This window comes from Lates calcarifer, linkage group LG14 (assembly GCF_001640805.2).
Source record: "Lates calcarifer isolate ASB-BC8 linkage group LG14, TLL_Latcal_v3, whole genome shotgun sequence".
NCBI classification, from domain to species: domain Eukaryota; kingdom Metazoa; phylum Chordata; class Actinopteri; family Centropomidae; genus Lates; species Lates calcarifer.
Genome location: NC_066846.1, coordinates 8518729 through 8534658, shown reverse-complemented (window position 1 = coordinate 8534658; position 15930 = coordinate 8518729). Strand labels below are relative to the sequence as shown.

Sequence of the window (15930 nt, the reverse complement as noted above, 5' to 3'; positions counted from 1 at the left end):
CTTGTACTGCAACTCTGTTCAGGCAGAGGCTCGACAAAGGTACGTTTACAATCAGATAAACAGGTAGTTTATTTATTAATCCCATTAAAAATGTGTTGTTAAACCACAAAACTAAAAGTAGATCTGCACAAACACTCCACCAAAACAGCTGAGGTGGCATGTCTGTTTGTCACAACACAAACTATGAGAAGGCGAGATGTGCAGCTCTCTGAAGTTTGATGGATGCTGGACATGAACCTCAGTCATAAATTTCAACACCAGGTCCAACTACAAAGATGTTCTACCAGCACCTTTCATGATGCCTGCTACCTTTAGCAGAGAAATGACACACTCTCACTTTCTAAACTAATGTGACGGCTGTTAGCAAAGAACAGTCGATCTACACATTTTGTGTTTGTCTCAAGTCACAACAGGAATTGCTAACAGCATCTGTGAACCGGTTTGTAAGGCAAAGGCTTTGCTCCTGATGTTAACGTTAATGTGATGAGCACCGAGTGAGCTTAAACATGCAGAAAGGCATTGAAGTACATAATTGCCACACCATTATTTATATATATATATATATATACACATACACACATCTGAACACAACGTAGGTAAGTGTACAAATTCAAGAGCAAAATCTGTCCTTTAAAACACCTTGGTGTATAAATTAAATCGCTTGAAACTGATTTATTCAAAACTTCTTCTGTTAACTGGCCTCTTATCTAGTTGCATTGAAGTTGTTGTATTTATGTTTAGTTAGACAGAAACAAAACCAGATTAAATAATGAGATCTCTCAATCAGCTACAGTACATGGTGCATTTAAACCGCCACGCACGCTCAAGACATTCAGCTGTTCAGTGGTAGTGCAGCTGAATGATTTGCAGAAATTCTACAATTCTGCAACTCACTACGCAAATGCTTAATCATACAGGGCGGATTAAAAGCCACTGCTCAGGAGGCAGAGTGGGTCGGTTACGTTGTTCAACCACCAGCTCCTCCCGTCTACATGTCATGTCTTTAGATAAGAGACTGAACCTAAAGTTGCTCCTGATAGGCAGATCAGCAGCTTGCTGCCTTCTGTGTGTGAGTCTGTGTGTCGATGGACGAACAAGAGGCAAATTGCAAAAAGTGCTTTGGATAAAAGCGCTATATAAATGCAGCCAATTTACCATGTACCACTGATGTATGATGGAGCAATGATGACAGTAAAGTAGATGAAATCTAAAACCTGGTATGAGATTGAGGGGGAAAAAAAAGGAGTGTGGTACATTTAGAAACCCAGAGGGTGGGGAGAAACCACTCCTCCATTCTCCACCATGGCTGTAGAGATGGACCGCAGGTTCTTGAAGAGGCGCCTGGAATCGCTGGACTGCAGGCCCTTGATGTTGCGTGTGATCCTCTCATAGGCCTGAGGAGATGAAAGGGGAATTAAAAGGTAAGTTAAAATATTTCACCTTTAAAACTAATTTATCTGCTACATCAAGAGCTTTTGCCAGCAGATATGTTGGGGAGTGTGGCTTGAGGTACACGTGGAATAAGATCCACAAACAAAAAGATGCTATATGCAAGTTCTTGATACGGATAAAGAGCCAACATTAGCATTAACAGCTGTTTACTCTCCAGTCTAGAACGAACATTGCGTGCCCTGCACCAAACAGAATTTCTTTACTCTCCAGCAGTGGAAAGCACTTCTTTTCTTTCACTTAGGTTAGCATGCTAACCAGCTAGCTCCAGCCCGTCCCATCTTGTAACACCACTTTGCGATAGTGAGTCACTTTAGTGTTCAGTCTTCCCTCAGTCCAACATGAGGACGTAAACATAACAATAGCGGAATCTCTTTGTGAGTAAACAGCTGTTAATGCTAACGTTGTAGTGATAGCAGAAACTTACATATAGCACCTTTAAATCTAGAAAACTATACAGTTGGGCTAAATGGATATTCATGACATCAAACCAAGTGCGGAAGCCTTTGGGTTTAATGGATAAAGGAGGGGCTGTTTACTGACTTTGTAAAGTGCAATTAATTAATAACTAATTATATGATTTCTGGGAAAAGTGACTGTAGTAGCCTAATAGATTAGTTTTCTCTCTCACTTTTACTATACAATATTTAATCCAACTTTCAGACTCAAACTCTGTCAGACATTTTTTTGTCAGTGTGTGTCTTACCTCCATGCACCAGGTCTCACACAGTATCTTTTCATGCTGAGCTGAGGAATGGCCCTGACTCAGAGAGCGCGAGGCCCTATAGAGGGGAGGGGGAAAAAAAAAAAGAGAGAGAAATGTCTCTATAGATTGCGTGGGAGTATTTTTGTGGAAAACAAAATAACAGAGACAGTGAGTTGGAGTGCACTGCAAGAGAGGTGGCATGAAATGGGGGCAGTAAAAAGGTGTGAGAGAAAAAAAAGATGAGTCAAAACCAAGACAGTTTATTCGATTGTTTGAGTGTTTGTGTACCTGGACAGAACAACCACCATGGAGTAGATGTCAATGGCACAGTCTGCAACTCTCCACAGGACAAACTGTTCCTCTGAAACAGAAAAGTGCTTGTTCACATGACCTATCACAAACTTATCACATGACCACAAACCAAACAAATGATAAGAGCGCTTCTCACTGTTGCCAATAAACTGGAATCGTTGGATGTGTTTGTGATACAATGCAGCGTGAGCATAATTGTTCTCTATTTAATTGCTCAAAAAGCAAACCACAAATGTCTGAAATGACTCTACATCCAGCTGAAACCATGTGCCAGTTGGGGACTTTCTGTACGGAACACCCACAAAATTTTTTTCTCACCTTCACAATTATATATGCAAATGCACTTACCGATGATCTTCTTGCCATGTTTAATAAGCAGGTCCTCAATGACGGTGCCGAACTGTTCGATGGCTTTCACTGCCTAGAGAGCAGAAGAAACACAAACAGATGATGGTCAGAGAGAAAAAAGCAACATGAGGACTGAAGAGTAAATAAAAGGCAAGCAAGGTGGAAAAATCCTGTATCACACCATTAGCCCATTGTCTTATCAGACTGTCAGTTGGACACCTACTCACTCAGTCTAAGCTGCTGTGGGGGAAGCCCCCCTTGTATAAATGCCTGAAACGGAAACATACCAGTTCGCCGCTCTGTGCCAGCTCAGGATGAACAGTTCCCTGCAGTGTCAGCCCTGTGCCCAAACCTGCCTTCCTACAGAGACAACAGAAGACGACGACACACTTAACCAACAGCCATGTAGAGAAAACAGCTCAACATCACTCACTCCTCCATTAGTGTCTACACTGAATGTGCCCAGTTACAGTCCTGCTGTGCACTTAGAGACATTTAAACTCGCACACCAACAGATAATTATGCACTTATGGTAATAACTCAAATCCAAAAGAAAATAAACTTAAAGCCTATATAGCTGCTTTGGGTTGCAGATACAAATATTAAGTACAAGTGAAACGTGAGCAATAACACAGCTCATTTATTTGATTATTATGACTGAAACCCACAGCTGACACTTTGTCCTGTACAGTGTGTCTTGAGGCCTGATTGGATGCGAAACAAACTAGTCTCATATGACGTGCTGATCTTAACAGCAGCAATCAAAGGCAGAGTGAACAGCTGCCGTCGTAGAGGAGACAAATACAATACTGTTTAAATACATGAATAACGGCGCACATTTTCCAACAGCCTCTTTAAGTTAAGTGTTAAATGGTAATGTGGGAGGAGGGGGGAGGATGAAGGGGATACAGAAACATTAATCTGCGTTAGAGAACAGTAATAAGCTGAGCCTCTGCGCTGTAAAAGCACATCTGAAAGCATTAGCTTAACTGCTGTAGGAAGTTTTCAATCACATTTAAGTGAAGAGGGCAGGAAGTTGTGATTCTGAGGTGGCTGTGTGCCCTGGCAATGTTCAAATGTAAGTAAACAAATGCTTCACAATTCTTGAAAATAGAAACTGAAAGTAAACTGTCCTTGAGATATGACCTCTGTGTTTATACACATCATAACTACTGTCAGTTTATGAACTGTGTTAACTATAAAGTTAAAGGATGGAACCGACGCTTTAATAATCTGCATCCGTCGTGTATTGCAGGGGAAGTCCCCATCTCCCACCATCAGCTATAGTGGTTTTACACCGTTCCCTAGACGGGAAGAGACAGAGGAAAGAGAAGTTTGTGTGTGATGCAACCTCTTGGCTCTCTTGGTGATTTCTCCTGCGAGCAGCCCGGCATTGCTGAGCGGGCTCTTCAGGGCCTTCTGCAAACCCTTCAACTGGTTACCGGCGTTCTGGAGAGAAGCAGAGAGGGACATGCACAATACATCAACAACAATTTGACACAAGACAAATATATTTCATATCAGCTTCTTATTCTAACTGATGGGATCCCACACGAACACATAATTTTCTGCCACAGAACAGTTTTGGTTATTTCACATGACCAATTTCTATGTTCCCTTTTTTCCCATCTGTGCTCTCATCAGTAGTTTGAAGTGTGTGAGATTGCACCAATCAGGATTCAGCAACATTTGAATCAGACGCTGACGATTGCTGGTGGAGTTAGCGAAACCCAACACACCCAACCCACAGATTAAATGATGTCCTCTGTGATGAACTTACGACCTGCGGAGGATTTTCTAACAATGACTGTCACTGGTCACAAGTATTCCATGTTGTAAAAAGCATTTTAGATATATATACACACACACACACACACACACACACACACACACACACACACACACACACACACAGACAACAGAAGAAGACAATGATATTTCAACACGGCTGAGGAAGTACAAACACACTTAACCAACAGCCATGTACATGTACATATATGAGAATACATTGCACTGCATTAGACCAGGTGTACTTCCAGGAATGTAACACAGTTGTTGCTATGTTGAACTTAGACTAGACATTTGATGGTTCACGTGCTGTAAAATCTCTCCCTGATGACCTGACTGTAGTTGGCATGAGGAGTGTCCACACTAATACATTTCAGTTTTAAATTGCATCACTGTTGCTACGTTTGGCCCCAGGGGTTGTGTTTTTGTCTGCGTGGGCAGAAAAGCTCTCTTCCTGGTTACTTACCAGCCTCGACAACCAGTACAGAATGCATGGATAACCAACAGGGTTGCTGAACTTGGTCTTTGCTAGCAAGGGTTGTGCAGTTAAATTCTTACTTTTGACTGTTGCTGTTACTCGTAGTATTTTCAGTACAGTAGTAGTAGTAGTAGTAATCTGCTTTCTGTACATGTATGCCTAGTGCACATGAATGGTCACGTGATGTGCGTTTTCAGTGTGTTGCTATGTAGGGAAATTATTTCTGATACGTTCATCTACTTCCTATATTTAACTGGCTGTATCCACACCAGCAATTAAACACCGTCAGCTGCTGCTTTGGTTCCCCTGCTTTTTATTTTTTAAGGACCAAAACATCAACAATAACATTGACAAAACTCATAAGAAAATGGTGTCAGTGTTACCAGACAGTGTGGTTTTCCGCCAACTCATTGGGCTGCTTTTTGTTCCAGCAGGTGGGTAAAAGCGGTTTAGAGCAGCTTGTGGTGATGTGAGCTACTTTTCTGCCCCATTTGAGTGGATGATTTAAAACAGAGGTGCTGTCTGTCTGTTCAATCTTTACTTTAAGAAACAGAATAGACTGACAGGACACAGGAGTATTAGGAAACACATGCTTGGTGTAAAATAAGAATGAGGAAGTTGCATCTCTATCACCCATTTTAAAAGATTCAAGATGCAGCCGTGCCTCATAAGCTGTATAGGAAGTACTGTGTAAGTTTTAGACAGCAAGCAGAAATCACTTCCTTTCCACAGAATGTCTGTACTTTTCCACACAGCCATTATCAGCCGAGTCTGAGGAAAAACAATACAACAAAGTAATGTTTAATGTTACCTGGAATCCATTGAGGGCCACAAAGAGCCTCAGGATGTCGTTGGTGCCCTCAAAGATTCGGAAAATTCTCAGATCCCTCATCACTCTCTCCACTCCAGAGTCCTGCGGAAACAAATGCAGAAAAATGATGACCTTCAATGTATTTTCCAACTAAATCCTACGCTAAATTAAGCTGCAATAATCCCATAAAGCCCATTAGTCACTACTAACAATGCCCTATATTGCACTGTAATTCACTCTCTCTTACAGACAGTGAATTCTTTAGTAAAGCTGCACATTGAGCGACCGACATGAAGCCATGAGCTGCGATATTCATTGTGTATTACACAGACAAGACATTTTTATCTCAGCTTCTCAGGCAAGATAAAATAAGGTTGTGAGAACTCCCGCTGCAGACAGTAATAAAGAAAATCACTATTCATTTCAGTGCCTGTTGATTTCTGCATGTGCAAGACGCTGTTTGTATTTCAGGCAGTGCAGATGATACATTCTGTCCAGAAGAGCAGAAATGAAAATGTACAGGGCAACACAACTGACTGAACTTCCTTGGTGAAATGAAACTGTGAGTCAAAATGCAAACTGTGAGATGAGCTAATTGAGGACTTTATCAGTGTTTTTTCCCCTCTTCCTTTTAGATGGCTCATGCCCCACAGCTAATTTCACAGTTGACTTACAGAAACATAAAGGAAGTGGACAAAATTACAGAAACATCTGCACCGTCTATCAATACAACATGATAACCTGTAATAAAAACCTTTCTTTAGCTTAAAATGTTTGATTTCTGTAGAGGTTTTTAGTCAACTCTGTGAGATTGTTGTGTTGTTAGGTTTGGTAAGTCATAAGTCTGCACAGTGCTGTTTCTTGACTGGGCAGGTTTCCCCACTGTATTGAGGCAAAGCAGCATATCTGTCCCAGAGGTGGCCTCCTGTATTGTTTGGTTTATTTTAAGAACAACAACAACTGTTGACACAGTTTAACTTCGCCCCCGTATCTACAACTGTTCTTTGTTTATTTATTTTTTAACCTGAGGAAACCATAAATGTGGTTTCTGTATTTTCTGAGCATGAGGATCTTGCACGTAGCACCTATGTGACTCAATACCACACTGGTAGAGCGCATATGCTGCCGTACATATATAGTATATGTGTCTTTTCTCAGAAACAAAGTTGGTGCACACCTACACTGAGCACTTTTACTGCTGGCTGATGTAGCCACTCATGAGTTGATTAAATGTTGCTACTGGTCCATGCACAGCTAGTGTAGATACACATGCGGAGTTCCCATCACTGCAAATAAAGAATATCCAATACATAAATACTGTTTGTTTAGTACACGTAGTGATGTGGTAAAGCAGGTATACTGCCAGGAACTGAAAAGCGTCAGGAAATTAACCAGGAACTAAAAGTCCCTTTTGCACATTCCTGTTTGAGTTTCCACCTCATGCGAAGAAGCATGAGAACTGAGCAAATAGACCAATAACAAAATGAAATCTGCTTAATGGAGCCATCATGATGTTTATAGTCAGCAGATTCCCAGTGTTATTTGATTGGATGTTTCAAACGGGACATACAAAGGCGGAACTGAAAACTCAAGAATGACTGTCAGCAAAGCATCAAGTATCTCTAGCACATAACGTAAGTCCATCCTAATGTTGATACGGCTGCTGTTTGTGTGAATGACTGCTGTGCACAAGTTGTAGCAGCACTGCTAACTAAACTTTAATAGTTACAGGTTCGGAAAAAATGATATCCCCAGAGCAGACTTCTTTGCAGCCTGTGACTATGGCACAGAACTATTTAAACCCTTTTGTTTTGGACAAATGCTAATTAAGATGCTAAATTACTACAAGGGTTTCAAGGTTCACGAAAAAGTTCTGGCTGCGAAAACTCAGTCTTAACCAGGAACATTTTGAACCAAGGTTATTGTGGTCAAAACACTAGTAAATCCAAGGGAATATTTAGACTCCATCCATCAGAGGAACATGGAACCTGGGTTTTTGGAAAAGTTCCTGCAGTGAAAACTGGCTCTATTATTCTCAGGGGGAGAGTTTTGGAGCCAGAAGTATGATGCAGACTATTCTGACTATTCTGACCTTGGTCCTTGCTCCGTAAAGAATTCCTGGGTTTCAGTAAAAGGGATAAAGCTTTCTGCTTTCTCTGCAGTCTCTCATATCTGCTTTCGCTGGGATATTAAAAGCTAAAATTCACGTGGAAAATTCTAGCAGGTGACAACACCAACAGCATGCATACATATTTCATCCACATGCAGCTTCTCAATTGTCATCTGCTTTGTATATAACAGGATGTGGACTAAGAACTCACCTTCATGAAACCCATGCCACCCATAACCTGAATGCTTTCGTCAGTCACAGTCCATGCAGCTTCCTGTCACAATTGTGAAGAAAAAAAAAAGCAAATGAGCTTAGCCCTGTTAAAGACACAGTTATCTTAATTCAGTAAACAAGCCTCGAGATGTCTACTCTCTCTACGACCCTGTGTCTTCAGTTTTCTTCAGTATCATCATTAATGCTCTTTGTTTCCCAGACCACTAGTACGTATAAGAGGGAATTAACATAAATACAAAGTATACAACCAGAATGGTGCAAGAGTTACCTTGTTAACATAAGAGATGGTATTAAAAGCAATTAAACACAGTCAGCCAGGCACTATGGGAATGATAAGCACCTCTGGTTTACCTGTTAAACATATGAAACTGTTGTTGTTAAAGTTCTTACAGAGGCAAAGATTTTGCTGATGGCAGCCTCTATCTGGAATTCAGTCGCTCCACTGTCCATGTTGGCACTGATCATGTAGGCCATTGACTGCAAAAAGACACAGAAGATGCACTGTGAGCATGGATTTATGACATCTGGTTCATCTGTGCTGCAGAAATTTTGCAAAGATTACACACAGTCACGGCATAAGTAGTTTAATTCCTGCTCAAACCCTCTTTGCTGAGCAAAAGAAAAGGGTTTTATTCTGGCAGGGGAAAAAACAACAACAACAAAAAAAAAAAAAAAAAAAAAAAAAAAAAACTGCTTATCTTAAAACATATGCTTTACGGGAAACCAGCAACCTGCCACAATGACAGTCAGTGCGGATTATGTTGCTGTACAAAGATGTTTTGTGGGTTAAACAGGAAACGTCTGATGTTAATAGATTATGACAATATCTGATTCAGTACTGCTGTCAGGAGAAGACACGTAAGATAGCGTCAAAACAGCTGAGCTAAGTATGAATCAGACCGGGAGACAGGCAGAAAATTCACTGTTGGTGGTCTGACCTCGGTGACATACTGCAGCATGGCCATACGTGCTATCTTCTCCTGGATGACGCCGTAGTTGTGGATCTTGCTCCCAAACTGGGTTCTGTTGGCTGCATGATCCACCTGATGATGAAAAGAGGAAAATGACACTCGCTGTCCATCCGTCATTTATATTACAGGCTCCTTCTTCACCTTAAAAACAAGTCATTCCTCTTTCTGTAGCACGTGACAACAGTTTTTTGTCTCATCTGCTCATGCCTGAGGACAGGGATTCCCCCTGTTTGAACTTATTTTAAGTTTTCTGCATTGTTCCCTGTTCTATGAAATCACAGCAAAACATAGGTCACATTCACCCACAGCATGTATTTTTAGGATTAACATGGTTGATATATATAACGACAAATAATACATTTCTGAATTTAAAAGCTTAACTTTGTATAGGAGCAAAAATCCCATTTATTGTGGAGTCGATATCTAACAGAACAACAGTAATGAATTTGCCAAATTTCTGCTCTTTGTCTTCATTTTACGTTACTGTAAATAAATTTTTTTTAAATTCCATACTGTTGATTGGTCAAGATAAGCAATCTGAGGCAGTCACCTACAGCTCTGGGAAATTTTCTTAAGTTCTGTGGTACATAACAGGCACACTGAAGCACTGTCCTTGTACCAATAACTGAATACATCAATACAAATTTACCTTCTGTGCTCTACAACACAGAAAGGATGGTTTACGTTTTACTTACATTCATTCATTAATGATATTTAAGTTGGACACTGTTTTTATCAGTCTCATATTTTGAATTCTTACAGGTGCTTTAACTACTTTGCAAACAAAAAATGACAGACCTGATGTTTCCACAGTAAAACTTGGGACATGTTTCCAGTGCTGGGAAGATAAAATCTTTTCTGCCGGATATTTTTTCTGATGATGCAACAACTTAACAGATTGACTTTTGTTTCAAGGATGAGTCTAATGCCTCTGTTCCCTATTAAACTACTGCCTGCGCAACAGTGTCAGTATTACAAGTTGAATGAGTATGATAATGCGATGAGTTCAAAATGACAGTTCTCTTTTTATGATTTATCATAACATACATATTTGGTTAAATGTTTAGTCCAGCAAAATGAAAAACGACAAACATGACCAGAGCCCGTCTGACTCTTTGGCGCCTGCAACTTCAGGAGGAAGTTGCGTTGCATAAACAGGCCGCACTGAGCTACGAGACGGGGAGTTTCCCACAAACCCACAACGGAGATACATGACTGAGAGGGGTGTAACGTAGACAGTACAGATAAGAATCTCTGTAGCGGATGGGAAACACAGCAGCACATACAGAGACGTAAAGCTGTGAGCTCTGTGAAATCTGTAATTCACGAGAAGAGCTTCTTCGTTGCTATCGCACATTATACCACTTTCCTTCCGGTGTACATTTACCGTGCCATAAGTGCCTTACTCACAGCTTTACTGATGACTCCCTTCATGGTGCCGGAGAGGGCGGCCGCCATGCCAAAGCGCCCGTTGTTCAGGATGTTCATGGCTACCTTGAAGCCTCCGCCCACCTCGCCAAGGACGCAGTCGGCTGGCACGCGAACGTTGTCAAAATAGACCTCGGCCGTGTTGGATGCCTTGATGCCCATCTTCTTCTCTGGAGGGCCGCTGCGAGGAGGAGGACGAGAGAGATTTAGTGAGTCACAAAGGAGAAAAATGCTGATTTATTAGTATTAAAAAAAAAAAAAAACACTAGTGTAGCTCAAAAACAACACAATCAGTAAAGTAAGGAAAAAGTGTGCCCACTGTGTCACTCCTCCAAAGCTCCTCTCCACAATGAAGGCTGTGATCTTGTCCTTCATCTCCCCAGTCTTGGGATCCTTCATGGGTGTCTTGGCAAACACTGTGAAGATCTCAGCCAGGCCTCCATTGCTGACAGGAGAAACAGGTTATCAGATTAGGACAGCAGCTTCCAGCCATCACATTACGTTCATAGATATATTATACGGTGCTGCCTCCTGGTGGTGAAAGTAATAAAAAACAGTCAGGGTACACTTTTATGTCTTCACCTGATCCAGATCTTGCCTCCGCTGAGAGTGAAATACTGTCCACAGGGGGACTGAACAGCTGTGGTCTTGATGGAGGCAGCATCAGAGCCACTGGCTGGTTCAGTCAGACAGAAGGCAGCTATAAACTCACCTGGAGGAACAAACAGACACACTTACACTTAAACTTACACACAAACCACTTCTACATTTACACTGAAACAATACAATAAACATATATTGTGATATTTCTGCTGCAGTTGCACAACTGCATGGATAAACAACAAAAGGTACAAGAATACATTAAAGGCAAAGTCTTCGTTACAAAATCCTGTGAAAAAACAAACATTATACAACTGAACCTTTGTTTACAGGAAAACGCCACAGGCCAACTTAAAAAATAAATAATTGAAGAGGAACATGGCTCAGGGGTAAACAATCATTAACTGTAACGTCTCTGGTTACAGCCCCGCTGAGAATCTTTGTGTATGGTCCCCGCCCCCGTCTCCCTTATTTCCAGTTGTTCTCTTATACTGGAGCAGATTGTTAAAATAATCCAATAAAAAGGTACTGTGGCTGCACGTTTTCTTTACACGACCCATGACACAGAGAAATATTTTTGATTAAGTTCCCATGAATCAGTGTGGGTAGGACATTTTACAGTTGGAGGAGTTGACATGTATGTTGATACCTATATAATTTTGAGTTCTAAAATTCGCCTCTCTAGAACTGCTTATGATGTTTTGATTAAATGTGCCCTGCAATTGAACATGCTGCTATTGTGGTATTTATTATCTATTTCTAAAGAGGAAAACAGACATTGCAGTTTATTTTGAGTCAATCCAACACAGATGATCTCACTGTCATAACTTAACTCACAAATACACATCTGGAAATAGTCCCCAATAAATGCTCTATTTACTCTTATTGAGGTAACCTTTGCTCAAAAACAAAGCACCTCACTATTTTTAGGAAGTCAGGAAATGTAACTAGCATGTGTGCTGTTGTATAAATTGTGTCAGTTTACAGCTGTAGATGCATCTAAGTCAAGATACTGACTCAAATACTGGTCAGTTTACCTGTGGCGAGTTTGGGCAGGTACTTCTCCTTCTGGGCTTTATTCCCAAAAAGCAGAATGCCCTTGAAGCCAATGGACTGGTGAGCACCCAGAGTGATACCGACGCCCAGGTCATTACCGCCAACGATCTCAACCAACCGGGCATACTGTGAAAAGGACGATAAGATCCCATTAGACTCCAAGCACCCACCTGTTTACAAAGCTGACTAACAAACAAATTTTACAAATCGTATCAAGCAGATGTACCTGCGTGTTTGAGAGGCCGAGGCCGCCCAGGTCAGCTGGAACCTGGAGGCCGAAGGCACCCATCTCCTTCAGGCCCTCCATGGTGTGGTCCTCCACCTTCTCCAGGGCATCGTTCTTGGCAGGATCATTCACCTCCTGTTCACAGGAAGTGGAATCATTGAAGGTGAGACAGGCAGTTGACATAAGATCAAATAAATCCATGAGCTCAAATAGTTTTTATATTACCTGAAAGAATTTGGTGACAGGCCCCACAAGCTCTCGAAGGAACTGCTCCTGCTCCTCATTGAGGGCTATAGCACAGATAAGAGTGATTACTCTGCAGTTCGACAGAGCTATTTAATGAAATACTGGCATAAATACTAACATAAATATCCTCTGGTTTACCTGAGGGGTAGGGAAACACCTGGGCAGTCGCGATCTGCCCTTTGAAAATGTTGACGGCAAATGATTTGGATTCCTGTGGGAAATGAAGTCAAACACAATAAAGCTTGTGTTAAACAGAGTATCCAAACAGTTCAAAGTGCCTTAAGCTGTCAAACTATTGTATAATCCTGAGCTTCAACAAATACACTGAATGCTTCCTCTTCCTCCTAATGCTTATGAACTGATTTACTGATGTTTTGTTGCTACATGTTGCTAGCCTGCAGCCTGCAGTGTGAAACTACTGGCAGGACTGTGTTTTGTGTATCATCCACGAGCCTGTACTCGTTTATAAAAAAAACTGTCCCATGGTGCTACAGGTCAAGAGCTCCACAGGGAACCTCTGAAGATGTGATCGATTCAGTGTAAAGCAACAAAGGTAAATTCTAACTGCTCAAATACTGCTTAAAAGCAATTTAAAAAAAACATAGTGATGAAGCTTGATCTCAAACATAACAATGAATCAACATACTTCAGCAACTGTCTTCTTTTCTGCTTTAGTGGCAGCATCGGTGCCAACTGCTGCTGGCTTCTCCAACACCGCCTGAAGAGCAACAGAGATCAAAGAGAACAGAGAATGAGCTCGTTGCTTAAATTAAAAAAACGTGTGAGACAAAATGCAGCACGTTACTTGCAACTGGAACTCACTGTCACTGTGTTATATCAAAGAAATCAAATACAATATATCTGAGTTGATGAGCAAGTGAAGCTGGGCAATATTTACAGAACATCACAGTGAAATCAAACGACTGAAATAATTCAGTCATTCAGCTTCAGTAAAGCAGCCTGGTGAAGCAGTTTGACTGAGAGCCTTAAATGTATCATGTATATATTGGCAGTTGATTTAACAATAACTTTTATTGGTGTACTTTCTTTTTCATCACACATACACAGAGAGAAGGAGTCCTCTGTGATCACCTACACTGGGTTTTAAAGCAGCTAAATTCATGATGGAGTTGTTCTCCGTTACACACTTTTCTGTTTCTGCTGTCAGATGGAGCGAGTGTGAAATCTGATCATAGTTCATAAATACTGTGTTGATCAGGAGTCATTAAAGTCATTATTTTACTATCATGACATGAAGTTGGCTATACTGACATTTAAAATGTGTGATCAGGGAAATTTAGAGGCAATATCATTATAATTATACCGTACAGCCACAAATTCTGGCTGCCAAAGATTATATGACAAAAATACCTGTTTTTTCTGATTTTATCCCAGCAACATGATCTCTTGCACTTGTACTGTGGCACTTAACAGTTTGTTTAGCAGACAAAAAGAAAACACTCCCACTTCTGGATGATAACTGGCTCTTGCTCCCATACGTTGTGGCTGCAGGTTTTATACACAGCTCTGAACCCAAGTATGAATTTAATGTGCAGTGAAAATCAAAGAGATTTTGCTTAAAACATTTTTGTCAGTGGTGAAAAGAAGTAGTATGAGGCACAGCGTGTCTGGCATCTGTCAACAAATGTCTGTCCTGAACCCTGCCCGGGACAACTGCAGTGTCACCCACATTCATGGAGTCACCTTTATATCACCGAGTCACGTGACGAGTGAACTCTCACCCACTTCCAGCGGGAGGGGATGACAACGTTATACCAGCCACTGCATTAGGCCAAACAAGGGCAATAAACAGACTCTGGAACATCGCAAAACCACTGAACACAACAAATAAATACGACAACTTGCAAATTAAGTCGGAGTATGTATGATAATACAGGCAAATGTTACTGTACCTGTGCGGCTTGGCTTGCGTAGAGACGGGAGTTTTGCACGGATATCACAGCCCTGGACTGACCTCTGTGGCACAGATAAGAAATGATAGGTCAATTTGACATGTTCAAAGTTAAGTGTCTGGTTTCCGTCAAACGCAAAAAGGTGACAGCTTTATGAATGACCTACCCAGACAACACGGGAGGAATCCTGAGAATGGTGCCACACAGTGCCGAAGACTGAGTCACTTTACGAAGCAACATGACTATGTTTTGTTCTAAAGTTGGAAAATAAAACAGAATACACCGTAATTAGCCCAATTAGACGCAAACAAATCAGCAAAACAATGGCGGTTAGCTAACAGTTAAAGTAGCAGGCAGCTAGGCTACGTAACGTCTTTTTTCCGGCCACTTTTGACTCGGTGTTGTTGGTTCCTCGAGCAAAAAGCAGGAAAAGACAGTTAAAATATTTAAATTCCTTTTAGTGAAAACCAAAAATATCATTTTTTTAAAATCACACACCTGCAGAGATTATGCTATGATACGTCCCCCGTGTCCGCACAGCAGCCGACTGTTCCCACTACTAACCCCGATTTTTCCTTTTCTGTTATGTGTCACCGCGGTGCTTCATGGGATATGTAGTTGTACAGCATCGGGGGGCGGTCCGAGAGCTCTCCAAGTAGCAGAACTTCAGTGAACACAAGAGAACTAAATAAATTAATTATATCAAATGTAAAAATATATAGTAAATAGTAGAAAAGTAGAAATAATAAATAAATAAGTGGAGGTTAGGTTTTATAATATACAGTACATATAAAAAAGAACAGGGACAGAAACCTGAGGCTGCACTCAGCACAGACTCACTAAAAACTCAGCTGTTGGAAACCAGAGAAACCAGTTAACCTGTCAAACAGCATTAATCCACAGACCCTACCTGCCTTGTGTTAACACTCCTGCTGGTGATGTAACGGTGAAGGGAAATGTGTGGCACCCTGAGTGTGCAGCTGACAGATCTGCAGAAATGATGTGATGCAGTCATGTCAGCATGGAGCTGAATCTACAAGGAAGGTTGGATCCATGCCATGAAGAACTGAGGCCGGTTTGAAAGCAGAGAGGAGCTATCCAGTATTAGTATGGTGTTCCTAATAAACTGCTCAGTAAGTGTAGGTATATGCAATGTATATGTTGTTGAGTTTCAGTAAGTTTCTTGCAAAATGTACATTTAATTTTAGGTTTCGAAAAGATCTACTTTCATTTTTAAAGTAAAGAAAATGACAG

General features: G+C 41.1%; 1 protein-coding gene across 1 annotated transcript; it reads right to left on the bottom strand.

Annotated features, from left to right (window-relative positions):
• Window positions 1-56: 56 nt before the first annotated feature.
• On the bottom strand, window positions 57-15282 carry acadvl (acyl-CoA dehydrogenase very long chain). The gene is made up of 21 exons (XM_018696453.2): window positions 15175-15282; window positions 14843-14930; window positions 14677-14740; window positions 13410-13481; window positions 12902-12974; window positions 12743-12807; window positions 12518-12652; window positions 12273-12417; window positions 11218-11347; window positions 10955-11080; window positions 10618-10816; window positions 9175-9279; window positions 8627-8713; window positions 8214-8276; window positions 5893-5994; window positions 4167-4264; window positions 3103-3175; window positions 2816-2888; window positions 2444-2516; window positions 2156-2231; window positions 57-1394 (listed from the first exon to the last, which is right to left on the bottom strand). The coding sequence occupies exons 2-21, from the start codon at window positions 14914-14916 to the stop codon at window positions 1257-1259; spliced, it is 1971 nt and encodes a 656-aa protein (XP_018551969.1). The 5' UTR covers window positions 14917-14930; window positions 15175-15282; the 3' UTR covers window positions 57-1256.
• Between the last annotated feature and the right edge of the window lie 648 nt (window positions 15283-15930).

What these genes read in the sequence shown, in the direction of transcription:
- acadvl (XM_018696453.2), bottom strand. Translation starts at nt 14,916, where the DNA reads ATGTTGCTTCGTAAAGTGACTCAGTCTTCGGCACTGTGTGGCACCATT. An exon ending in ATTCCTCCCGTGTTGTCTGG is followed by an intron (nt 14,741 to 14,842) that starts GTAGGTCATTCA and finishes TCTGTGCCACAG; the next exon opens with AGGTCAGTCCAGGGCTGTGA. An exon ending in TGCTGCAGTATGTCACCGAG is followed by an intron (nt 8,714 to 9,174) that starts GTCAGACCACCA and finishes GTCTTTTTGCAG; the next exon opens with TCAATGGCCTACATGATCAG.